The sequence below is a fragment of the Corythoichthys intestinalis genome, chromosome 11 (genome assembly GCF_030265065.1).
Source record: "Corythoichthys intestinalis isolate RoL2023-P3 chromosome 11, ASM3026506v1, whole genome shotgun sequence".
Taxonomy (NCBI): domain Eukaryota; kingdom Metazoa; phylum Chordata; class Actinopteri; order Syngnathiformes; family Syngnathidae; genus Corythoichthys; species Corythoichthys intestinalis.
The window spans coordinates 35829942-35850470 of NC_080405.1; the positions used below are offsets into that span (position 1 = coordinate 35829942).

At 40.0% G+C, this 20529-nt stretch overlaps 1 protein-coding gene across 1 annotated transcript; it reads left to right on the forward strand.

Annotated features, from left to right (window-relative positions):
* Positions 1-44: 44 nt before the first annotated feature.
* On the forward strand, positions 45-9500 carry LOC130924162 (B-cell receptor CD22-like). Its single transcript, XM_057850559.1, has 9 exons — positions 45-506; positions 674-991; positions 1136-1363; positions 1757-2035; positions 3810-4061; positions 4162-4240; positions 5503-5539; positions 6077-6375; positions 9203-9500. Exons 1-9 carry the CDS (start codon positions 470-472, stop codon positions 9261-9263), a joined length of 1590 nt encoding a protein of 529 aa, XP_057706542.1. The 5' UTR covers positions 45-469; the 3' UTR covers positions 9264-9500.
* The last annotated feature ends 11029 nt before the right edge of the window (positions 9501-20529 follow it).

Below are 20529 nucleotides of genomic sequence, written 5' to 3' on the forward strand. Positions count from 1 at the left end.
CATTGCTTGAGTTTTCCCCCTCCCTCCAAACGTGGTTGGCCTGCGTGGACATTTGAGTCATGGTGCTCATGACAACAACACAGCAATACTTTAGCATGACCATATTGGGAAATGCATTACAATTGGGAATCTTAAAGGACTACTTTTCATTTACTCATTGAATGACAATCCTAAAAAACCCTAAACCTAGTTTTTCATTTTACTGGTTTCTATGAAGGTACTTTAGATAAAAAGATATATATTTTCTCAAATCTGCATTCTAGCCACCCACTTAACACCCATTACAGCAGAAGCAGATCTACTTTCCTTCCAACTTCTGCTTTTTCAAAACTTAAGTTGTTCAGGCACTGGTCATAATGTGTCAGTGGGTGCGGAGTTTCAAAATGAACGTTTTTGGTTTTTTTTGGTTTTTTTCTATCAATTTCTGTTCTTGTCCGACAAATGGAACATCCTCAAGGTTAATTTAACAATGAAGAAAAGTTGGATTTTTATGGTACTCATAACAAGTAGGTTTCATTTTACCTGTTTAATCAGAAAATAACTTGGTTATTCCAAATTTAGCAGCCAAATCTATCAAAACTTGTAATTATTTGAAACTGGTTAATATTTTGGTTGTATGATATTTATTCTTGCTATTAAAATGTTAAATTATTCATATCAACTTCTTTTAAAGGTGTACTGAGTGAAGACTGGAAAGTGACATTTGAGAATCAATGTGCTTTGGAAGGAATGACTGTACATGTAAAGTGCCAGTATCGCTACCCTCGCCATCACAATGTCACTTCAACTCACTGGTTGAAGAAGATTTTTGGGGTCAGATTCATACACATTTCCTACCTACGCAACTTTGAATATGTGGGCAACAGGGTGGGGGACTGCAGTCTGAGGATCAATAGCATACAACATGCAGATGATGGATATTATCGCTTTGGTTTTATTACTACACATGGCACTTGGTTAAGCAAAAATGAACTTCGTTTGTCAGTAAAAGGTAAAAACACCTTTCCCTTTTTTTTTTTTTTTTTTTTTTTTAATTGGACTGATTAATTTGTTTGTGTAATTTTGGTTGTGTGTGGGGGGAAATGATTTTGAATGACACTTGAATGTGAATTTTAACAATGACTTTCCGGAGCAGACCTGACTGCTTCAGTGGAACCAACCACAGTGACAGAGGGGCAAAATGTTAGCCTGACCTGCAGGAGCGGTTGCAACACAAATAATATTGTCTGGTACCGAGATGGAAAAGTGGTAGACCTAAAGCATCCCATCTTCCAGGCTAGTAGAAAGGATTCTGGGAGGTACCACTGTGCCATCTTTGGACAAGAGAAGATCAAATCGGCCTCTGTGACTCTGAATGTTCAATGTGAGTAGTACTTGCTGACTAAAGGCAGAAAGCAACATTACAGGATGACATAATCAAATTCCTTTCATTTTTGCATTATCTTTTATACCATATGAAAAATTATTTATGACCAACTGTGAGAAGATGCAAAGCAAGTGTAAAGCGAGTTACAGCAGTATGAATGCATAGATGAAAACAGAATCAAAAAGGGCAAAATATGTCTTATCTGCCAATATTTATCTGAAGAAAGAATGAATTGTTACATTTAGTAATGTGATGGTCATGTGATCAGTAATCAATCACTGCCACGGCACACAGTTCAGATTTGTTTTGTCTATTGCCTTCAATGGAAGTGAATGAGGTAATCTGAGTCATAACTAACTGTCTTGATATTTTTTTCCTATTTAAATTTAGATGCTCCGAGCAACATTGTGGTGTCACTTACACCAACCGAAGACATCATCAATGGGAGCGCCGTGACACTCAGCTGCAGCAGTGATGCCAACCCACCTGTTCCACAAAATGGCTACAGCCTGTATAAGGACAATCAATTGATAAACTCTGGGCCAAGTCACACCATCTCTGTCCTTCAGCCCAGGCACAGTGGACGGTATCACTGTAGAGCTTCTAACAACATTACGTTGTCAGGCATCACATTTGTTAAATCGACTGAATTCAACCTCGATGTGCAATGTATGTATCTTCACATATTAACTTTATGTTCTGTTGTCTTCCATACTTACAGTGGGGAGAACAAGTATTTGATACACAGCCAATGGGAAAACCCATTGGCAGTGTTTCAAATACTTGTTTCCCCACTGTATGTACAGTGCTGGCCAAAAGTATTGGCACCCCTGCAATTCTGTCAGATAATGCTCAGTTTCTCCCAGAAAATGATTGCAATTACAAATGCTTTTGTAGTAATGAAAAAAGACAAAAGAGAATTACAAAAAAAAAAAAAAAAATTTGAAACTCCAAAAATGGACAAAAGTATTGGCACACTTTGAAAAATCCTGTGATGCTCCTCTAATTTGTCTAATTAACAGCACCTGTGGCACATAATAGGTGGTGGCAATAACTAAATCACACTTGCAGCCAGTTAATATGGATTCAAGTTGACTCAACGTCCTGTGTCCTTGTGTGTACCACATTGAGCATGGAGAAACGAAAGAAGACCAAAGAACTGTCTGAGGACTTGAGAAGCAAAATTTTGAGGAAGCATGGGCAATCTCAAGGCTACAAGTCCATATCCAAAGACCTGAATGTTCCTGTGTCTACCGTGTGCAGTGTCGTCAATAAGTGTAAAGCCCATGGCACTGTGGCTAACCTCCCTAGCTAGATGTGGAACCCGTACTATCAGTCTGCGTCTGATTGAAAAGCGACTCTATGGTAGGATATCCAGGAAGACCCCACTTCTGACCCAGAGACATAAAAAAGCTAGAGAGTTTTCCAAAACTTACCTGAGAAAGCCAAAAACGTTTTGGAATAATGTTGTCTGGTCAGATGAGACAAAAGTAGAGCTTTTTTGGAAAAGGCATCAACACAGAGTTTACAGGATAAATAAACAAGGCCTTCAAAGAAAAGAACATGGTCTCCATAGTCAAACATGGTGGAGGTTCCCTGATATTTTGGGGTTGCTTTGCTCCTTCTGGCACTGGCCTGCTTGACCGTGTGAATGGCATTATGAAGTCTGAAGACTGCCAACAAGTTTTGCAGCATAATGTAGGGCCCAGTGTGAGAAAGCTGGGTCTCCCACAGAGGTCATTGGTCTTCCAGTAGGACAATGACCCAAAACAGACTTCAAAAAGCACTACAAATGGTTTGAGAGAAAGCACTGGAGACTTCTAATGTGGCCAGCAATGACTCCAGACCTGAATTCCATAGAACACCTGTGGAGGGATCTGAAAATGGCAGTTTGGAGAAGGCACCCTTCAAATCTCAGAGACCTTGAGCAGTTGACCAAAGAGGAATGGTCTAAAATTCCATCAGAGTATTGTAAGAATCTCATAGATGGATACCAGAAGCGGTTGTTAGCTGTTATTTTGTCTAAAGGTTGTGCTACCAAGTATTAGGCTAAGGGTGCCAATGCTTTTGTCTGGCCCATTTTTGGAGTTTTATGTAAAATGATAGATTTTTTCCCCCCAATCTCTTTTGTGTTTTTTCATTGCAAGCAAAATACATGAAGATATTACTACCAAAGCATTTGTGTTTGCAATCATTTTCTGGGAGAAATTTAGCATTATCTGACAGAATTGCAGGGGTGCCAATATTTTTGGACAGCGCTGTAAATGCATTGTGATCGAAGTATTTTCTTACACTTTCACACATTTATTACATTTTCCTGAATGACATAGTTGACATCGACCACAGTGTTAATTGTTTTACAACAGCATGTCACATTTTTCGTTCAATACTAGACCAGACTTGACTTTTTACGATTGTCTATCAAACTTCTTGGTTTCAACAGATCTGCCAAGTGTTGAAGAAGGTGGTAGCGTCACCGTGATGTGCAACAGCGCAGCCAACCCCTTCAACCACAGTTATATGTGGTATAAGTGGATCAGCTCCAGCTCTGTGCTCCATGTGGGCTCGGGACAGATGCTGTCTCTTCCTTTCACAGAAACACCCCTCAATGGAGTCTATCTCTGTGAGGCCCAGAGCCAGTATGAAGTTGTTAATTCGACGACAGTCCTACTTTTAATGGAGCAACATAATTTTGGTTTGTGTTAATTTGTCCTTCACGTAACAGTAAGTGTAACATTGAAATGTCTTATCCACTGCTCATCAATGCACTCATTTATTCACTTTTATTCCCTCAGGTCATCTGACAGTTGGAATACTGGGTGGACTTGGAGGCATTCTATTTGTGATGCTTGTTCTTTTGCTTTTTTATCTCTGGTAGGTCAATGAAGTAATAAGTGATATTTTGACATCTCCGTCTCTTAATAGTTGTGGGTATTTTTAAACTTCCTCTGTATGCTTGGAAATCTTGTCACATTTTGCACAACATTGTGTACAGCTATTTCCTAACTAGCGGTGCTGTGAGGGAATACTTTTCAAGGTACCAAAGTCTGACTGGGGTCTTTGAGGATTAAAGCACTAGGGCTAGAGTGTATTTCTCTGCTTTGTGTATAACCCAGCTTTATTGTATGCCTAAATATACCTATCTAAACATTATACGGATATACGTAAAACACCAGTACCGTGACAAAAGATTCTTTGATTCTTTGGCCAAGGATACGATATAAATGGCGTAATCCTCTAACCCCCATCCAAATAGTTGGAGGCCACTTTATAGGTTATGCCAGGTACACCACACACACGCACACAACTAAATTTTAATTTGCTGCTGAAGTGTCTGCCTACTTCACTTTTGAACAGTTCAGCGTGCACACTTGTAGCCTCAACCTTTCACATAGCTGCAGCCTGCAGTATAACCAATACGCCAGCAGATGACCCTGATGTTCATCATGAATGAAGCTTCAAGTAATAAACCAATTTTCAACACAATGGGCCAAAAGGGTTTAAATTCCAAAGCCCCCCGTATGGACATCACTATTTGTCAGGAAGAAAAGGTCGTTGGGGTCGAATTGGTTGAGTCAAATGCGATGATCAGTTGAGGAAGGCCAACGAACAGCATCACAGATGAACTGATACTGGGTGTTTGGACACCAGTGACTTAAATACACTCACCCAGAGCAGCTGGTAACATGGCGGTGGCAGTGATAAGAGCAATGAGCTGATCAGTTTCCTGATAGGTAGAGTGACGGAAGGCCGGGTGTGTAGGAATATTACTCAATTAGTGGAGCAGGGAGCAAACTCATGACAGGTTTAACTATTCCACATAGGGCTGCAGTGGGTGCAGGATTTCATTCCAACAAAACAAGACGACACCTTTTCACTGATCTGGTGTCTTATGAGTGTAATCAGTTGATTGCACTCAGGTACAACTTGTTTAAGCAGAAACCTCAGTGGTTAAACTGCCTGGGCTCAATTGGTAGGAGGAAAACCCAAGAGCCACAGCGGCCCTTGAGGACTGGTTTGGACACCCCTGGCTTAAAATGTTCAAAATTTTGTGTTGTAAAGAGAAACTAATTGGTCAAAGATTGTTTTTCCCTGAAACATTGCTGAACAAATTGCTTCTTTTCCTCTTCTTGTAGGAGGAAACACAAGAAGACAGGAAAAAAAGAGATAAAGGTCTGTATCTTCCACCCACACAAACATCATTTTATTCCACTTATCTGTGTCTGGTCATACTTCACTGTCCTTGGCCACCTGACCGAGTTCCACCACAAGAGGCGTTCCCTGGCCAGCTGTATAACATAAGCCTCTTAAACATAGATAACCCCATCACGGCTAAACCAGTTGTTTGTTTGCAAAAAAAATCTGTCTATATATAAGGCATATTGGTGCAACTTTGGGATTTTACGCATCCTGGACCCTGATTATTCTGTTGCATGACATCAGCACAAAATGTTGGTGTTGATGCTGATGTTAAGTGTTGGATGTTAAATGTCATGCCTCTTTCTTGCCTCTTGCATGATTTTTACTTATACAGAACATCAACCCTGGGAAAAGACTTGAAAAGTTATTCTAAAAGAAAAAATTGGAGATTGGAGTTAATTTGCAAGAAATCTCAAAACATAGAGATTATACTTTGAGAATATTCCAAGAAATTTGTGTATTTATCTTTCTTGCACATCAACTAACCACCCATTAATATTGATTAATCAGGCGCAGTTTTCTTCTCAAGAAGTCAGCTCCGCCCCCACTGAAGATCAGCCCCACACCATTTATGCCAATGTCAACATGGACGTGCCATCTCCTCGAAGTCTGGCACGAAAATACTCGAAGAAACAACAGGCAAATGTGATGCACTCATATGGACACGTGAAAACCCGTAGCCAATTGTCAGATCCACAGTCACATGATAACCAATTGTCCATTTCCAATGATGATGAGGTTACCTACACAGCAGTTACCAGTGAAGTAAAAAAGACTCGTTTTGACAAAAAAGGACTAGAAGAATACAGGTAAGTTTTTGTATGTAAAATAAAGTAGGCCTAGTTTTTGCACAAAACTTTACATACACTTGTAAGGAACTTGTAAAGCACAACAGTCTATAAGGACAGTCAGATTACCATTCTCCATGTCTAAACAGCTGAACAGGACAGGTTAAAAAAAAAAAAAAAGCAAAGCATCTCGATATCACTCTTGAGTTTCCAGCTACTGTGTACTCTGATTGCTCTCTGACAGAGTGATTGGAACTCGGGCTGTCAAAATTATCGCGTTAACGGGCGGTAATTATTTTTTTAAATTAAATATTATTATTATAAATATAATATAAATATAAATATTATAAAATATTTGACGCAATTAACGCACATGCCCCGCTCAAACAGATTAAAATGTACAGTACAGTGTAATGTCCGCTTGTTACTTGTTTTTTGGTGTTTGGCGCCCTCTGATGGTGCTTGGGTCCAACTGATTTTATGGGCTAGTACCATGAGTGAGCATGGTGTAATTATTGACATCAACAATGGTGAGCTACTAGTTTATTCTTTGATTGACAATTTTACAAGTTTAATAAAACGAAAACATTAAGAGGGGTTTTAATATCCAATTTCTATAACTTGTACTAACATTCATCTTTTAAGAACTACAAGTCTATCTATCCATGGAACGCTTCAAGAGAATGTTAATGTTAATGCCATCTTGTTGAGTTAATGTTATAATAAACAAATACAGTACTTATGTACAGTATGTTGAATGTACTGGACTGTCTCAGAAAATTAGAATACACAATATTCTAATTTTCTGAGACAGTCCTGTATATTGTTCTATGTAAAGGACGTCAGCCAAGGTCGGCCCCCCACATTTTTACCACGCCAAATCTGGTCCCCTTTGCAAAAAGTTTGGACACCCCTGCTTTAAATGGTGGATTAATGTACAGGACTGTCTCAGAAAATTAGAATATTGTGTATTCTAATTTTCTGAGACAGTCCAGTATATATCCGTCTTTCCATTCCAACAATAATCTACAGAAAAATATGGCATATTTTATAGATGGTTTGAATTGCGATTAATTACGAATAATTAATTTTTAAGCTGTAACCCGATTAAAAATTTTAATCGCTTGACAGCCCTAATTGAAACAGATACTTCCTTGTCACAAATATTCATGAAGTTTTTGGGGGTTTTTTCGGCTTTGTTATGGGTTAACAGAACAAGTGACCAAATCTGCTGGGTCAAAAATATACTGTACATACAGCCATGCTAACATTTAGTTACATGTCCCTTGGCCATTTTTCACTTCAATTAGGCACTTTGGGTAGCAAGCCACAAGCTTCTGGCAAACGTCTGGCTGAGTCTTTGAAGATTCCTCTTGATAAAATTGGTGCAGTTCTGTTAAATTTGTTCAATTTAACTGAACTGTATCAATTCTGTCGAGAGGAGTGTTTGAGGTTGGTTACCAAATGCGCCTAATTGAAGTAGAAATGGCCAAGGGACAGTAACAAAATAGTAGCATTGCTGTATGTATCTATTTGACCCAGAAGATTTGGTCGATTTTTCTGTCAACCCTTAATAAAGTCCTAAAATAACCAAATTTATTGAATGTATTTTTTCTGCTACAAAGAACTGTCTGTTCTAGTCTATCAGAGACAAATCTGAGTCGAAATGTCTGTAAAGCCAAGACAGCCATAACGTTCTTTACAAGTGTATGTATTTTTTTTTTTATTTTTTTTTACCTCAACCGCATATGGCCGAAAACACAGACAAGACTGAAAAAGCAGTTTCTGCTCTTGCACTACTCTTTAAAAGAAACTGCTGTATTTTAAGCCAAAACAACTGTTGTGTTTGATAGAACAATATGTCTATGTGCTTCCATAGCAGATTCATGGCGCACTATTCCGAACACTATATCACACACTATATCCGAACTATTTTTAATTTGTCCATTTTACCCTGAAAACCCCCGTTTACAGACGTCGTGCAACCGCTTTTTTCAACCTAGCCTTAAAAAGAAGGTGCGTAATTATATTTGTTATTCAAAATGTTTGTCATTTTTCGGTTAGAGTCATTAATTGATGTCTAAATTTTAGTTTGAAAAAAAAAAATGACTTAAAAAAATTATTCACTCGCATATTTCAAAATTTTAAACCAATTACGTCGCGATGAAAAATTTGGCGTCTGTAAAAAAGTCACGGATATATCTACCTCATAACTTTCGCTTAATTGTATTTTTTTCTGTTACTATCACATTTTCTCCGATATGTAAGATGATAAATAATCGATCAGAAAAAAAAAAATTAAAAATTAACGTTTAAAAGGGTAACTATATGAAAAAGAAAATCTCAACCACTCCTTGTTGTCTGCGATTTCTGCATCGCGACCCTTGTTATACCATCATGTTTCACCCATAATATAAAAAAAAAAAATCCAGCTGTGACCATTCACAGCTGTGTCTTGACACTCTGTGATAAATGCTGCGCGGAGTTTTTTGTTCGAACCAAGGTAAGGTAAAATCGTGGCATCTTTAATTCTGCTCTTGCGTGCTCTCGCCCCCAAATAGGGTTTTGCTGTTTAAAAAAAATGTTCTTTCAAAAATGCCTTCCTGTTCAAAAATTTTCCCCCCCAGAAAATTGAGATTTTAAGCTTTCCAACGATGTATCACACATGCATTTCGGACATTTCTGAAATTTGGCCAAATTGGGGGTCTCAGAGCGGAACTTCAAGTCCCCTGAGTGTTTTCCGCCATATATTTCTGCAGCATAAAAGGCATTTAACATTACTCATAACAGGGCTGTTAGATTAATTCTGTACTAATTCCTACTTTTTTCTTGTTGTTGTCATCCATAGGTTCAAAGTGGGAGAAACTGCTGACTCAGTAACCTATAGTACCTTGGCCAATTTTAGCTGAGAATGCAAGGGGTTTTTATTTGTATTCATTCATGCAATTTAATTGATACTACAGTGCATTTATCTCATGGTTCTCCTTAAATACTACATGTTTATTATTTAGTGCTGTCAAGCAATAAAATTTGATTAATCGCTTTTTTTCAATTAACTTGTAGTGAACTGGCATTTTTTGGGTGATTTTTTTTTTTTTCTCCCTGTCCCATTATTTTATCAAATTTGATACTAGTGCTGTCAAACGCATGCAGTCCATAGTTAACTCGAGATTGATCACATTCAGTTTTTTTTTTTTTTTAATGCAAAAAATTATATATTTCAAGTTTTAAATACATATATTTGGAACAAGAGTTGACCAATGTTGACCTCACATTCACATTGCAAGCCTCATTAGAAACAGGAGTTGAAATGTTGTGGGGGACAAAAATGAAAAATTTGATAAAATTATTGAACTCACCAAAACGCTCGTCTTCCAAATCATTTATATAGTTCATCCGTCAATTTTAGGGGGGTTTGCATCAGTCAATCACATCTGAGTTCCACATTTAGGGTTAATCCGTTACATTTTGCCTGAGAACGTGGATTTCACCCCGATCCTTTGTGTCCTTTTGCCCGAAAATAGTGAGCTTTGGTCGGGCGCAAGAGAAGCACCTGGAAGTTCCATGCTGGAGGTTCTCGTGGTGCACAGAAGCATTCATTCTTTCATTCCACACATTCATTTACAGTTAACCTGTCCATTGCAGCTCACTACATAACAATAAAGGCCACATTTTGCATCAGAGTGCCACATTTTGGGCTCAAACAGCCAAAGTAACTTTTCATTTGACACGGGGATTCCACCCTGATCCTCCATGTGCTTTTGCCCACATATACTATGTCTCGAGCGGCCACGAGAGCTGCACACAGTGCCAGAAGGTTAACCGCTGTATTTTAATCCAAAAAACCATGATGGGTCGTGCCAAGCAGCCAGGCCGTGTTCACGTTTGTCCCGCCACCAACATGCCCCATTTTTGCATTCGTTCATTCATTTGTTTTCACTGCTGCTTATCCTCCAAGGATCGCTGAGGTGCTGGAGCCTATCCCGGCCAACTACGGGCAGAAGGCGGGGGACACCCTGAATTGGTTGCTATTTTGGACATTAAAACACAAAATGAGGTTGTACCAGGAACAAGTCACCAAGATTTCTGACTCTCCTTTAGAACTGCCATATATGAGAGTGCGCGTTTTCTTGAATTGTGAACTACGGTGTGAGGGAAGGGCCGTAACTTATTGCGCGTAAAATGAATTAACTGCATCAAAGGGGGTTTACTATAACGCCATTATCACCGTAATTTTCGGACTATAAGGCGCACCTGACTATAAGCCGCTACCCACCACATCTGAAATGAAAACAGCATTTGTTCATAGATAGCGGCACTGGCCTATAAGCCGCAACTGTCCTCACTGTATTATTGGATTTTTACACCAGAAGGTATTAACCGATAACACTTTATTTGACAGCGGCATCATAGGACTGTTATAAGACCAAATGAACCACCATGAACCTTGCTTCATTGCTTCAAGAAGCTTAATTTGGCCATCACCTTGGGGGTGACAGTCAACTTGTGCTGCCAACACTGTTGTTGTCCAACATGCCTCCAAGCATGAATTGGAGCACTGCAGATGTAAATAACAATAACATTAATGTTCTGAGCTAATTATTTATTCAGTTACTGTTCCAGTTTTCATTAATTGCTAGTTATGGTATTTGGTAACACTTTATATGACAGCGGCGCTATAAGACTGTCATTAGACAGTCATAATTTTGACATGACACTGTCATGAGCATTAATGAATGCTTATAACATGTCATTTGGTGTTATCCGGCAAATTATCACACTTTTGAATGGATGTAAAAGATCCTAGCTGAACGTAATTGGAGTTAGTGACATAATTTGCTGGATGACACTTAATGACATCTGTCATAAGCCTTCAGTAATGCCCATGATAGTGACATGTCATAATTATGACGGTCTTATGACAGTCTTATGATGCTGCTGTCAAATAAAGTGTTACCAATTAAGCCAAATAAATCAAATAAACTGCACCGGACTAGAAGAAGCAGGATTCAAAATGAAGGGGGGAAAAAAATCCGATTTATAGTCCGAAAATTACGGCAATGAGTTTAACTGACAGCATTATAATAAATATTAATAGCTGTTATTTTTTAAATCTTTTTTTGTTGTTGTTTCAGTGGTTTGTACCATATTACAATAGACTAACATACCAGGGTATTGATCTTCTTTTCTTTTTTTTTTTTTTCTTTTTTTTTTTAATATATAAGATTTGAATACAGGCAATTAACTTTTTTTTTTTTTTAACTTAGAAATAAAAATATTGGAAAGAGAAACTTCGGCTCTGACATAATGCTGGGCATCACTTGTGGCAGTGACGTCACCATCGTCTTGTTTAGCCCTTTCTTGATTAGCTGCCTCACTTTACTAGCTACAGTTGTACACACTAGTAAAGCTAGTTTAACTAGTGGTGTGTGCGGTTTTTTTTTTTAAATTACACTCTGGGTTTTGTGATGTCGTGTAAGAAAGGGAAGTCAATTCCAGCCTCGCGTTGTACCTCAAGTCAAGAAACAAAAGCACGACAGAAAGACAGCCGTGCTTGCCATGGCAATCTCAGGCGCATTAGCGGGAAGAAGAAGCCAGCAGACGACAAAAAACGAGACCTACTCAAAGTAAAATTGCCAAACCGAACCAAACTGTCTTTGTCCAAAGGTATCAGCAGCCTGGAGGTAATTAGTGGAAACACGTCCACGCACCCAAAAGGTAAAGGTGAAATATTAAAGAGACAAATATATTGACGCAAAAAAAAAAAAAAAAAAAAAAAAATGTCGTACAGTACACTTTGTTGCCTCCCGTCCCACCTCTGTACCTAGCATCTGTCGCTTCATTCTGCCTATTAACTCATCATAACAAGATTTTGTATGTTTTAAAAACAATGTATAAATCAACACTTACGGATTTCTTAACAGTTTGTGAAACCATTAAGTCCAATGATTTGCCTTCTCGAAAAAAAATGTTTTTATTACGCCAATTATGGAGTAAAACGATTTGATTTGATTTGATTAGATTATTGAGGCAACTAAAAATTGAAACAAGGATTGACATTTTCTTGATTAAAAGTAAGCAGGTAGCTACAATAATAATGTTGCACTTTTGTGTTATTAGTGGCTGAAATGTGCTGTGAACCTGATGAAGATCCTTACGTTTTCTCCCCAAATACCCAAATCAAAACACCCAACTACGAAAAGAAGGTACAGTAAGCTATTTTCAGAGCATGTTGTGCACTGTTAGTGTCAAATAATGTTTCATGATGGCCAGTTCTTTTCCAAGATTTGATACATTACTCGAGATGACATTACCGCAGACATGGCAAAGCATAGTGATACAGTATTGTAAATATGTTTGTTGGTTAAATAGAAAAAGGTTATATAATCTGAATCCTGTAATTTTAAAATACCGTTCTTCTGTGCTATAATAATCATTTGTTTTAAAAAGTCATGTTTAATTTGTAGCAGCTATTTCCATGAATAGGCAAAGGAAAAAGGAAGCACTTCTTACTGTTTGTTCTTTTGAGACAGGCAAGGCTGTCTGTTCTCAGGACCATATCCAAAATGGTGGAGGAGAACCAGCTCATCAGGAAGCGTCTGGCCTCTCTCAAACAGATTGTTTGACGCCACATTGAAAGTCAGAAGTGTACATTTTCTGTCCACATCATTGTTCTAATAGTTCATTATTGTACCTCTTGAAGTACAGGGTAAGATACAGTTTATTAGCTTGGCGCCCTCTTGTGGCATGTTACACCGTTTTCGCAAGAGCACACACACAGCAAGGATGGGTAAAATTTTCAGCAAATGTCTGAAATGGATACATTTAGAACTACCAAAAAGAATAGGTGAGGAACACTGTTTATGCCCCCTTCATTTCCATTTTTTGGACACAAACTTGAAGTTGGAGAATACTTTTTGAAAACATTCTGTGAGACTTACAATTTTGTGATTAATTACAAAAAACACAATTTGCCTTTTCCTTAAAAAATGATGGGGTCGTTCACTGCTAATGTTTCTGTTCAAACTGTGCATCGTAATATGGTCAAGTCAACAATATATTTCCAATGGTATAAAAAAACAAAAATAACCTAATGGCAGAGGCAAAGTGTGTTGCATCTTTGTAGTTATACATTCCAGTAATACAGAGGTTATAAATAAAGGACCAGAAAATCTGACTCGGTAGGTTGTACAGTTTGTATTGCAGAACTATCTAAAATATAGTTTTGAAATTAGGATGAGTCATTGCAGATGTGACATTATTCCTCAGCAAAGTAGCAGTTTAACATAAATTCTGTATGCATGTGTGTGTGTGTGTGTGGGGGGGGGGGGTAAAGTGTGTGTTCGTGCGTGATAGGAGAAAGCCCCAAGAGGATCAATATATGCTTTCATACTGATAGACTATTTCCCCTCCAGATTCTACATTAGTAATCGTTCCCAATATTTGTTTGTGTCTTGGAGCCCCCCCCCCCCCCTTATTTATTTATGTCTTTATCTTTACACCTGTTTGCTCACGGATAGTTTCACATTCCACCCCACTCACTCACTAACCTATTTTTTTATAGAGATATTACACAACAATCACATAAAGATTCCATCACTGTGCTAGCTTGCTTGTTTACCAAACACATGGGCCAAAATGCCTTCCTGGCATTCTGCAGTTGAGCCTGTGTCACTTTGATTAGCTGTTCCACCCACTGTGATGCATGTTTAGTGTACAGATACCTTAAAATGGTTCAGTCAATTTCACTTAAACTTCCTATGGGTCATGACCTTCAAGTTTTCGCTCATGCATGATGCAACCCTTCATTCTACATCATATTTTAACACGTCATGATTTGTTTGTGTTGATGTTATGCTGTGAAGCCTCTATTAATGTGTATTATAAGAATATATTTGCAAATTTGTGACAAAGGACTTAATGGCTTTTGTGTGTGAGGGTGTGTTTTTATGTAATGTTTCACCGGCTTATCCAATGTTTTCAGTTCAGTTCAGTTTGCTTTATTGTCAATTCTACCACATGTGCAAGGACAGACAGAGAATTGAAATTCCGTGATCCTAACCTCAGTGGCAAGTAAAAATCAAATAAAAGAAATAAATATATGTAAAAATAGACAACTGTACAATATAACAATATCTATGAAACGACACAAAATAAAAACAGGTGAATGGAAAAGAGGCTGACTGCAATAGTGCAAATGCATTGTCCTATATACATACACACACCCACACACACATACACACACATGTATACATACATACCAACATGCATGGTTGTGCAAAAAGGGATGGTTATATAAAGTGACTAGATGTCTATTTATAAATAACTATTATAAAGTGACTTTATAAGTAATTATTGTAAAGTGCCTATTGTAAAGTGACTGTGTGTAAAATGACTGTTGCTTGTGAAGTGGGACTGGGAAGTCAGAGTCTAGATGGAGTGGATGTGAAGAGCGAGGGCAGAGCAGGGAGAAAGTTGAGCATCCTGACAGCCTGGTGGATGAAGCTGTCCCACAGTCTGCTAGTTCTGGCTCGCAGACTCCTGATGGCAGCATGCTGAAGAGGCTGTGTGACGGATGGGTGGAGTCTCTCGCGATGCAGAGGACTTTGCGGGTGAGGCGAGAGGTGTACAGTTCTCCGAGAGAGGGGAGAGAGGTACCGATGATCTTTTCAGCGGCTCTCACCATGGGCTGGAGGATCTTCTTACAGGAGCTGGAGCAGGCGCCGTACCACACGGTGATGCCGCTGGTCAGGATGCTCTCAATGGTGCCTATGTAGAAGGTCCGTATGATGTGGGCCGGGGCCCTGGCTCTCCTCAATTTGCGGAGGAAGTGGAGGCGCTGGTTGGCTTTCTTGGCCAGTGATGCGGTGTTGGTGGTCCAGCAGAGGTCTTCTGTGACATGCACCCCCAGAAACTTGGTGCTGCTCACCCTCTCGAACGTTTATGGTCAGGGGTGCATGCTGAGGGCGTGTTCTCCTGAAGTCCACAACAATCTCTTTCGTCTTCTCTATGTTTACAGAGAGATTGTTGCGGTCACACCACAGTGCCAGGCGGCTCACCTCGCTCCGATAGTTGGTCTCGTTGTTATTGCTGATGAGGCCCGCCACAGTTGTGTCATCAGCGAACTTGATGAGGAGGTTGGCGCTGTGCAGCGCTGTGCAGTCATGGGTCAGCAGAGTGAAGAGGAGGGGGCTAAGCACACATCCTTGGGGGGCCCCGGTGTTCAATATGGTGGTGCTGGATGTGTTTCTGCCGACCCGGCCTGCCTGAGGTCTCCCAGTCAGGAAGTCCAGCAGCCAGTTGCACAGTGATGTGCTGATCCCCAACTGGTCCAGTTTAATAATGAGTTGTGTTGAATGCTGAAATGAAGTTGATGAACAGCATTCTGACGTAGGCGTTCTTATTGTCCAGATGGGTGAGGGCTGAGTGGAGGGTGGTGGTGATGGCGTCGTCGGTCGAGCGGTTCGACCGATACGCGAACTGGAGGGGGTCCATGGAGGGTGGGAGGACAGTTTTGATGTGTTTCAGCACTAGCCGTTCAAAACACTTCATGAGGATGGGAGTGAGTGCTACCGGACGGTAGTCGTTGAAACTTGAGGGCGATGACGTCTTCGGCACCGGGATGATAGTAGTGGTTTTGAGGCAGGTGGGAACAACAGCTTGGCTCAGGGAGACGTTAAAAATGTCTGTGAAGACATCTGTGAGCTCTCCAGCACAGTCCCTCAGAACACGTCCCGGAATGTTGTCAGGACCAGAGGCTTTGCGGGCGTTGACTCTGCTAAGTGTCCTTCTCATGGCATCAGGGGACAGTGTTAACACCTGTTCGCTAGGAGGAGGTGGTGTTTTCTGTGCCAGCGTGTTGTTTTGTGCCTTAAAGCGAGCGAAGAAGTCATTTAGAACATTTAGCAGAGAAGTGGAGCTGTCACAGGTCTGTGATGGGGGCTTGTAGTCCGTGATCGTCTGTATCCCCCGCCACAGGCTCTGTGCATCCCTGCTTTCACTGAAGTGATGAGCTATCCTCCTGGAGTACTGTTTCTTGGCCTCTCTGATTCCACGTGACAGGTTAGCCCTAGCTGTCCTCAGGCCTTCCTCATCCCCTCCTCTGAAGGCAGCATTACGAGCCTTCAGCAGCCTGTGGACCTCTCCTGTCAGCCATGGTTTCTGATTGGCCTGAACAGAGATGGTCTTTGTCACTGTCACATCGTCAGTGCATTTGGTGATGTAAGCAGTGACAACGTCAGTGTACTCCTGGAGGTCTGTGGTGTTCTTGTAAGTGGCACCCTGTTTAAACACATCCCAGAGTCTGTGGTGTTAAAACAGTCCTGGAGCTCCTCCACTGCCCCCTCTGGCCAGACACGCACCTCTTTCCGGACTGGTTTGGTGACTTTAACCAGTGGTCTGTATGCTGGAATTAGCATCGCAGTGATGTGGTCAGAGGCTCCGCGGTGGGGGAGGGGGAAGGCCTTGTAAGCTCCTTTCTGGGTGGTGTAAACCTGGTCCAAGATGTTATTGCCACGAGTTGGAAAGTCTATGTTTTTGTGTGTTTTCGGAAATACACTCTTGGGGTTCACGTGGTTGAAATCCCCGCCTAATTTTGCCCAATTTAATTGTATTTTGTTTGACCAAACCTCACAATTCCTACACTGGAATAACTGCAATGTGGTAGTAATAATCAAGCACAGGTTTCCTAATTTTCCTAATTTCCTGTTTTCACGTTCCATTGCTTTTATCCCTCTAGTCATTAAACGGATAGCAATGTTTTCATTGATAAATCATGCAGTAAATGATCACAAACTTAAAAGCGTGAACAGAGTAAAAAATGATTCTGGTTGAATAAATGTGAACAGTAATGTTTTAAAGATTTTTGGTCAAGATAGCACTTCCAAAATAAGAAATATTGAGTATTAATATGCTGTATAATAATCATGAATCTCATGCAAGTGCTAAACAATCACGTAAAAAGTCAACGTATGTCAACTATTGACCATAGTTATGAGTTGAAAAATGTGATAGTAATTTTACCCTTGCTACACTAGATGGCGCAGCGTCCAATCAATTCTTCCGTCATTTCAGACAGATTTTTTTGTCTTTGTGTATTAAATTAGTCGTATCTGTTGGGAATTTGGGCCTTTAGAAAAGCATCCCTGCAAGGCAAAGTTGCAATTACGCGTTTTGGTCTTATGGAGAATAAGATCCTGTGTAACTGAGAAAAAAGTGAATGCCCTTTACTTTTGTTTTGATTAGTTAGCAAGCATCCAACCTTTTCTTCTATCACGATGCCATTCTGTTATGCATGAGTGAATGTGATAATTAATGTCTTTTTAGAGGAAAACAAAGCAGTCAGGCCTGTTCCGCTTTTAAAGAAAATTAAAGGCACTTTGGCTATTATCGCCTCACTTCTCCCTTAAATCATTATCATTTTACACAAAACTCCAAAAATGGGACGGACAAGAGTATTGGCACCTTTTGAAAAATCATGTGATGCTTCTCTAATTTGTGTAATTAACAGCAACTGTTACTTAGCTGTGGTGGCAATAACTAAATCACACTTCCACCCAGTTAAAACGGATTAAAGTTGACCCAACCTCTGTCCTTTGTCTTTGTGTGTACCACATTGTGCATAGAGAAAAGAAAAAAGACCAAAGAACTGTCTGAGGACTTGAAAAGCAAAATTGTTACGAAGCATGGGAAATCTCAAGGTTACAAGTCCAATTCCAAAGACCTTAATGGTTCTCAGTCTACCGTGCGCAGTGTCATCAATAAGTGTAAAGCCCATGGCACTGTGGCTAACCTCCCTACAGTAGATGTGGACGGAAAAGAAAAATTGACGAGAGATTTCAACTAATGATTGTACGGATGGTGGATAAATAACCTCGACTAACATCCAATCAAGGTCAAGCTGTCCTGCAGTCCGAGGGTACAACAGTGTCAAGCTGTACTATCCGTCGCCATCTGAATGAAAAAGACCTCTACGGTAGGATTCCCAGGAAGACCCCATTTCTGACCCTGAAACATAAAAAAGCCGGGCTGGAGTTTTCCAAAACTTACCTGAGAAAGCCAAAAACGTTTTGGAAGAATGTTCTCTGGTCAGATGAGACAAAAGTAGAGCTTTTTGGGAAAAGGCATCAACATAGAGTTTACAGGATAAATAAATTAAGCATTCAAAGAAAAGAACACGGTCTCCACAGTCAAACATGGTGGAGGTTCCATAATGTTTTGGGGTTGCTTTGCTCCTTCTGACATTGGACTGCTTGACCGTGTGCATGGAATTATAAAGTCTGAAGACTTCCAACAAATTTTGCCACATAATGTAGGGCACAGTGTGAGAAAGGTGGGTCTCCCTCAGAGGTCATTGGTCTTCCAGCAGGACAATGACCAAAAACAGACTTCAAAAAGCACTAGAAAATGGTTTGAGAGAAAGCACTGGAGACTTCTAAAGTGGCCAGCAATGAGTCCAGACCTGAATCCCATAGAACAACTGTGGAGAGATCTGAAAATGGCAGTTTGGAGGAGGCACCCTGCAAATCTCAGAGACCTGGAGCAGTTTGCCAAAGAAGAATTGTCTAAAATTCCAGTAGAGCATTGTAAGAAACTCATTGATGGATACCATAAGCGGTTGTTCGCAGTTATTTTGTCTAAAGGTTGTGCTACCAAGTATTAGGCGGAGGGTGCCAATAGTTTTGTCCGGCCCATTTTTGGAGTTTTGTGTAAAATTATAATGATTTAATTTTGTTTTCATTTTCTTTTGTGTATTTTCATTGCAAGCAAAATAAACGAAGATATTACTGGTTGTATGTCTCCTTGTGCCCTGCGATTGGCTGGCAACCAGTTCGGGGTGTCCCCTGCCTACTGCCCGTTGTCGGCTGGGATAGGTTCCAGCACCTCCGCGACCCTCGTGAGGAAAAGCAGCATGGAAAATGAATGAATGAATGAATTACTACCAAAGCATTTGTAATTGCAATCATTTTCTAAGACGAATTGAACATTATCTGACAAAATTGCAGGGGTGCCAATACTTTTGGCCAGCACTGTAGCATCCCTTTGCACACTGAAGATGAGACGAATACATGCTTCACTGTCACTAGAGAAAAAGTAATCGAAGTATCATTTTTGAAAAGATGTCCAACAATCTGGGGTAAGATGAAAAGAAAATGGTGATGGGAGTCAGGTTGTGACTTCAAAACGTCAGTGATGTAGCTATAGTGCGTGCTTTTATCTGGTCTTCAAAGCATCGAACAGGTGTCTCTGCCCCAGATGATCCATTCTCGTTCTTTCATAGGTTAGTGCTGTCAACTTCTACACATATACAGTAGTTATTTATTGCGGTCCTTTTGAAATCATGAATACAATCCCATCTGACTGTGAGCATGCTATATCCTGAATTGGTTGCCAGCTATTCGCAGCGCACATGTAGACGGATAACCTTTCATAGATGGACAGTTTATTGATATCGACCGACCTCCCGAGCATGACTTTAGCGAAGCGGGTGAAAACCGGAGTACCAGAAAAATAAGGTGTGGTCAGGGCCTTCAGATTAGTTTCGGAGTGGAGAACACAGGTGTATTTTTTTGCTGTGTTTTGCTGGCCTTATTTCATAATAATTAGCTTTTTTTTGTTCATCATTACAATTTAATAGAACGCGCTACCCAGTACTGTGTCACATTCGGAAGACAATCCCACATCTTAATGTTGTCTTTATTAATGTTTATGATGTTTAATACCTCAGGAGATATCCATTGTGACTGTGGTACCCAAGAATTCTCTCTGAACCATCGTGGAAAAGCATACTCATGCGCAAACAAACAGATCTCCCAGATCCACCTCCAGCCGTTTCTGTCTTTTGTGTACTTCTTTAAAGTGCTTTCTCAAAGAGGGCTTTTGTAATCTGGTTGGCCAGACATGACCCAGTTAATACATTAAAAGATACACCTAAAGGCTGTGGCCTTGAGCTTTGACTGGTACTTCTGGCTTGTTTAATTTTTGTTTTTTTAATTCAACTTTTTAACTCGTTTTTATTTTCTGTTTGAAAACAAAAACACGCTTGGCACCCATAAAGAGAAAACAGATCACAAGAGAAACAAAGACATTGATTTGTTCAATGCCTGGAAACACTGCAGTTTCTTCTTTCCGTTCCACTGTTTGTCTTTTACTCCCCCGACTCAAAGCTGTCATTTT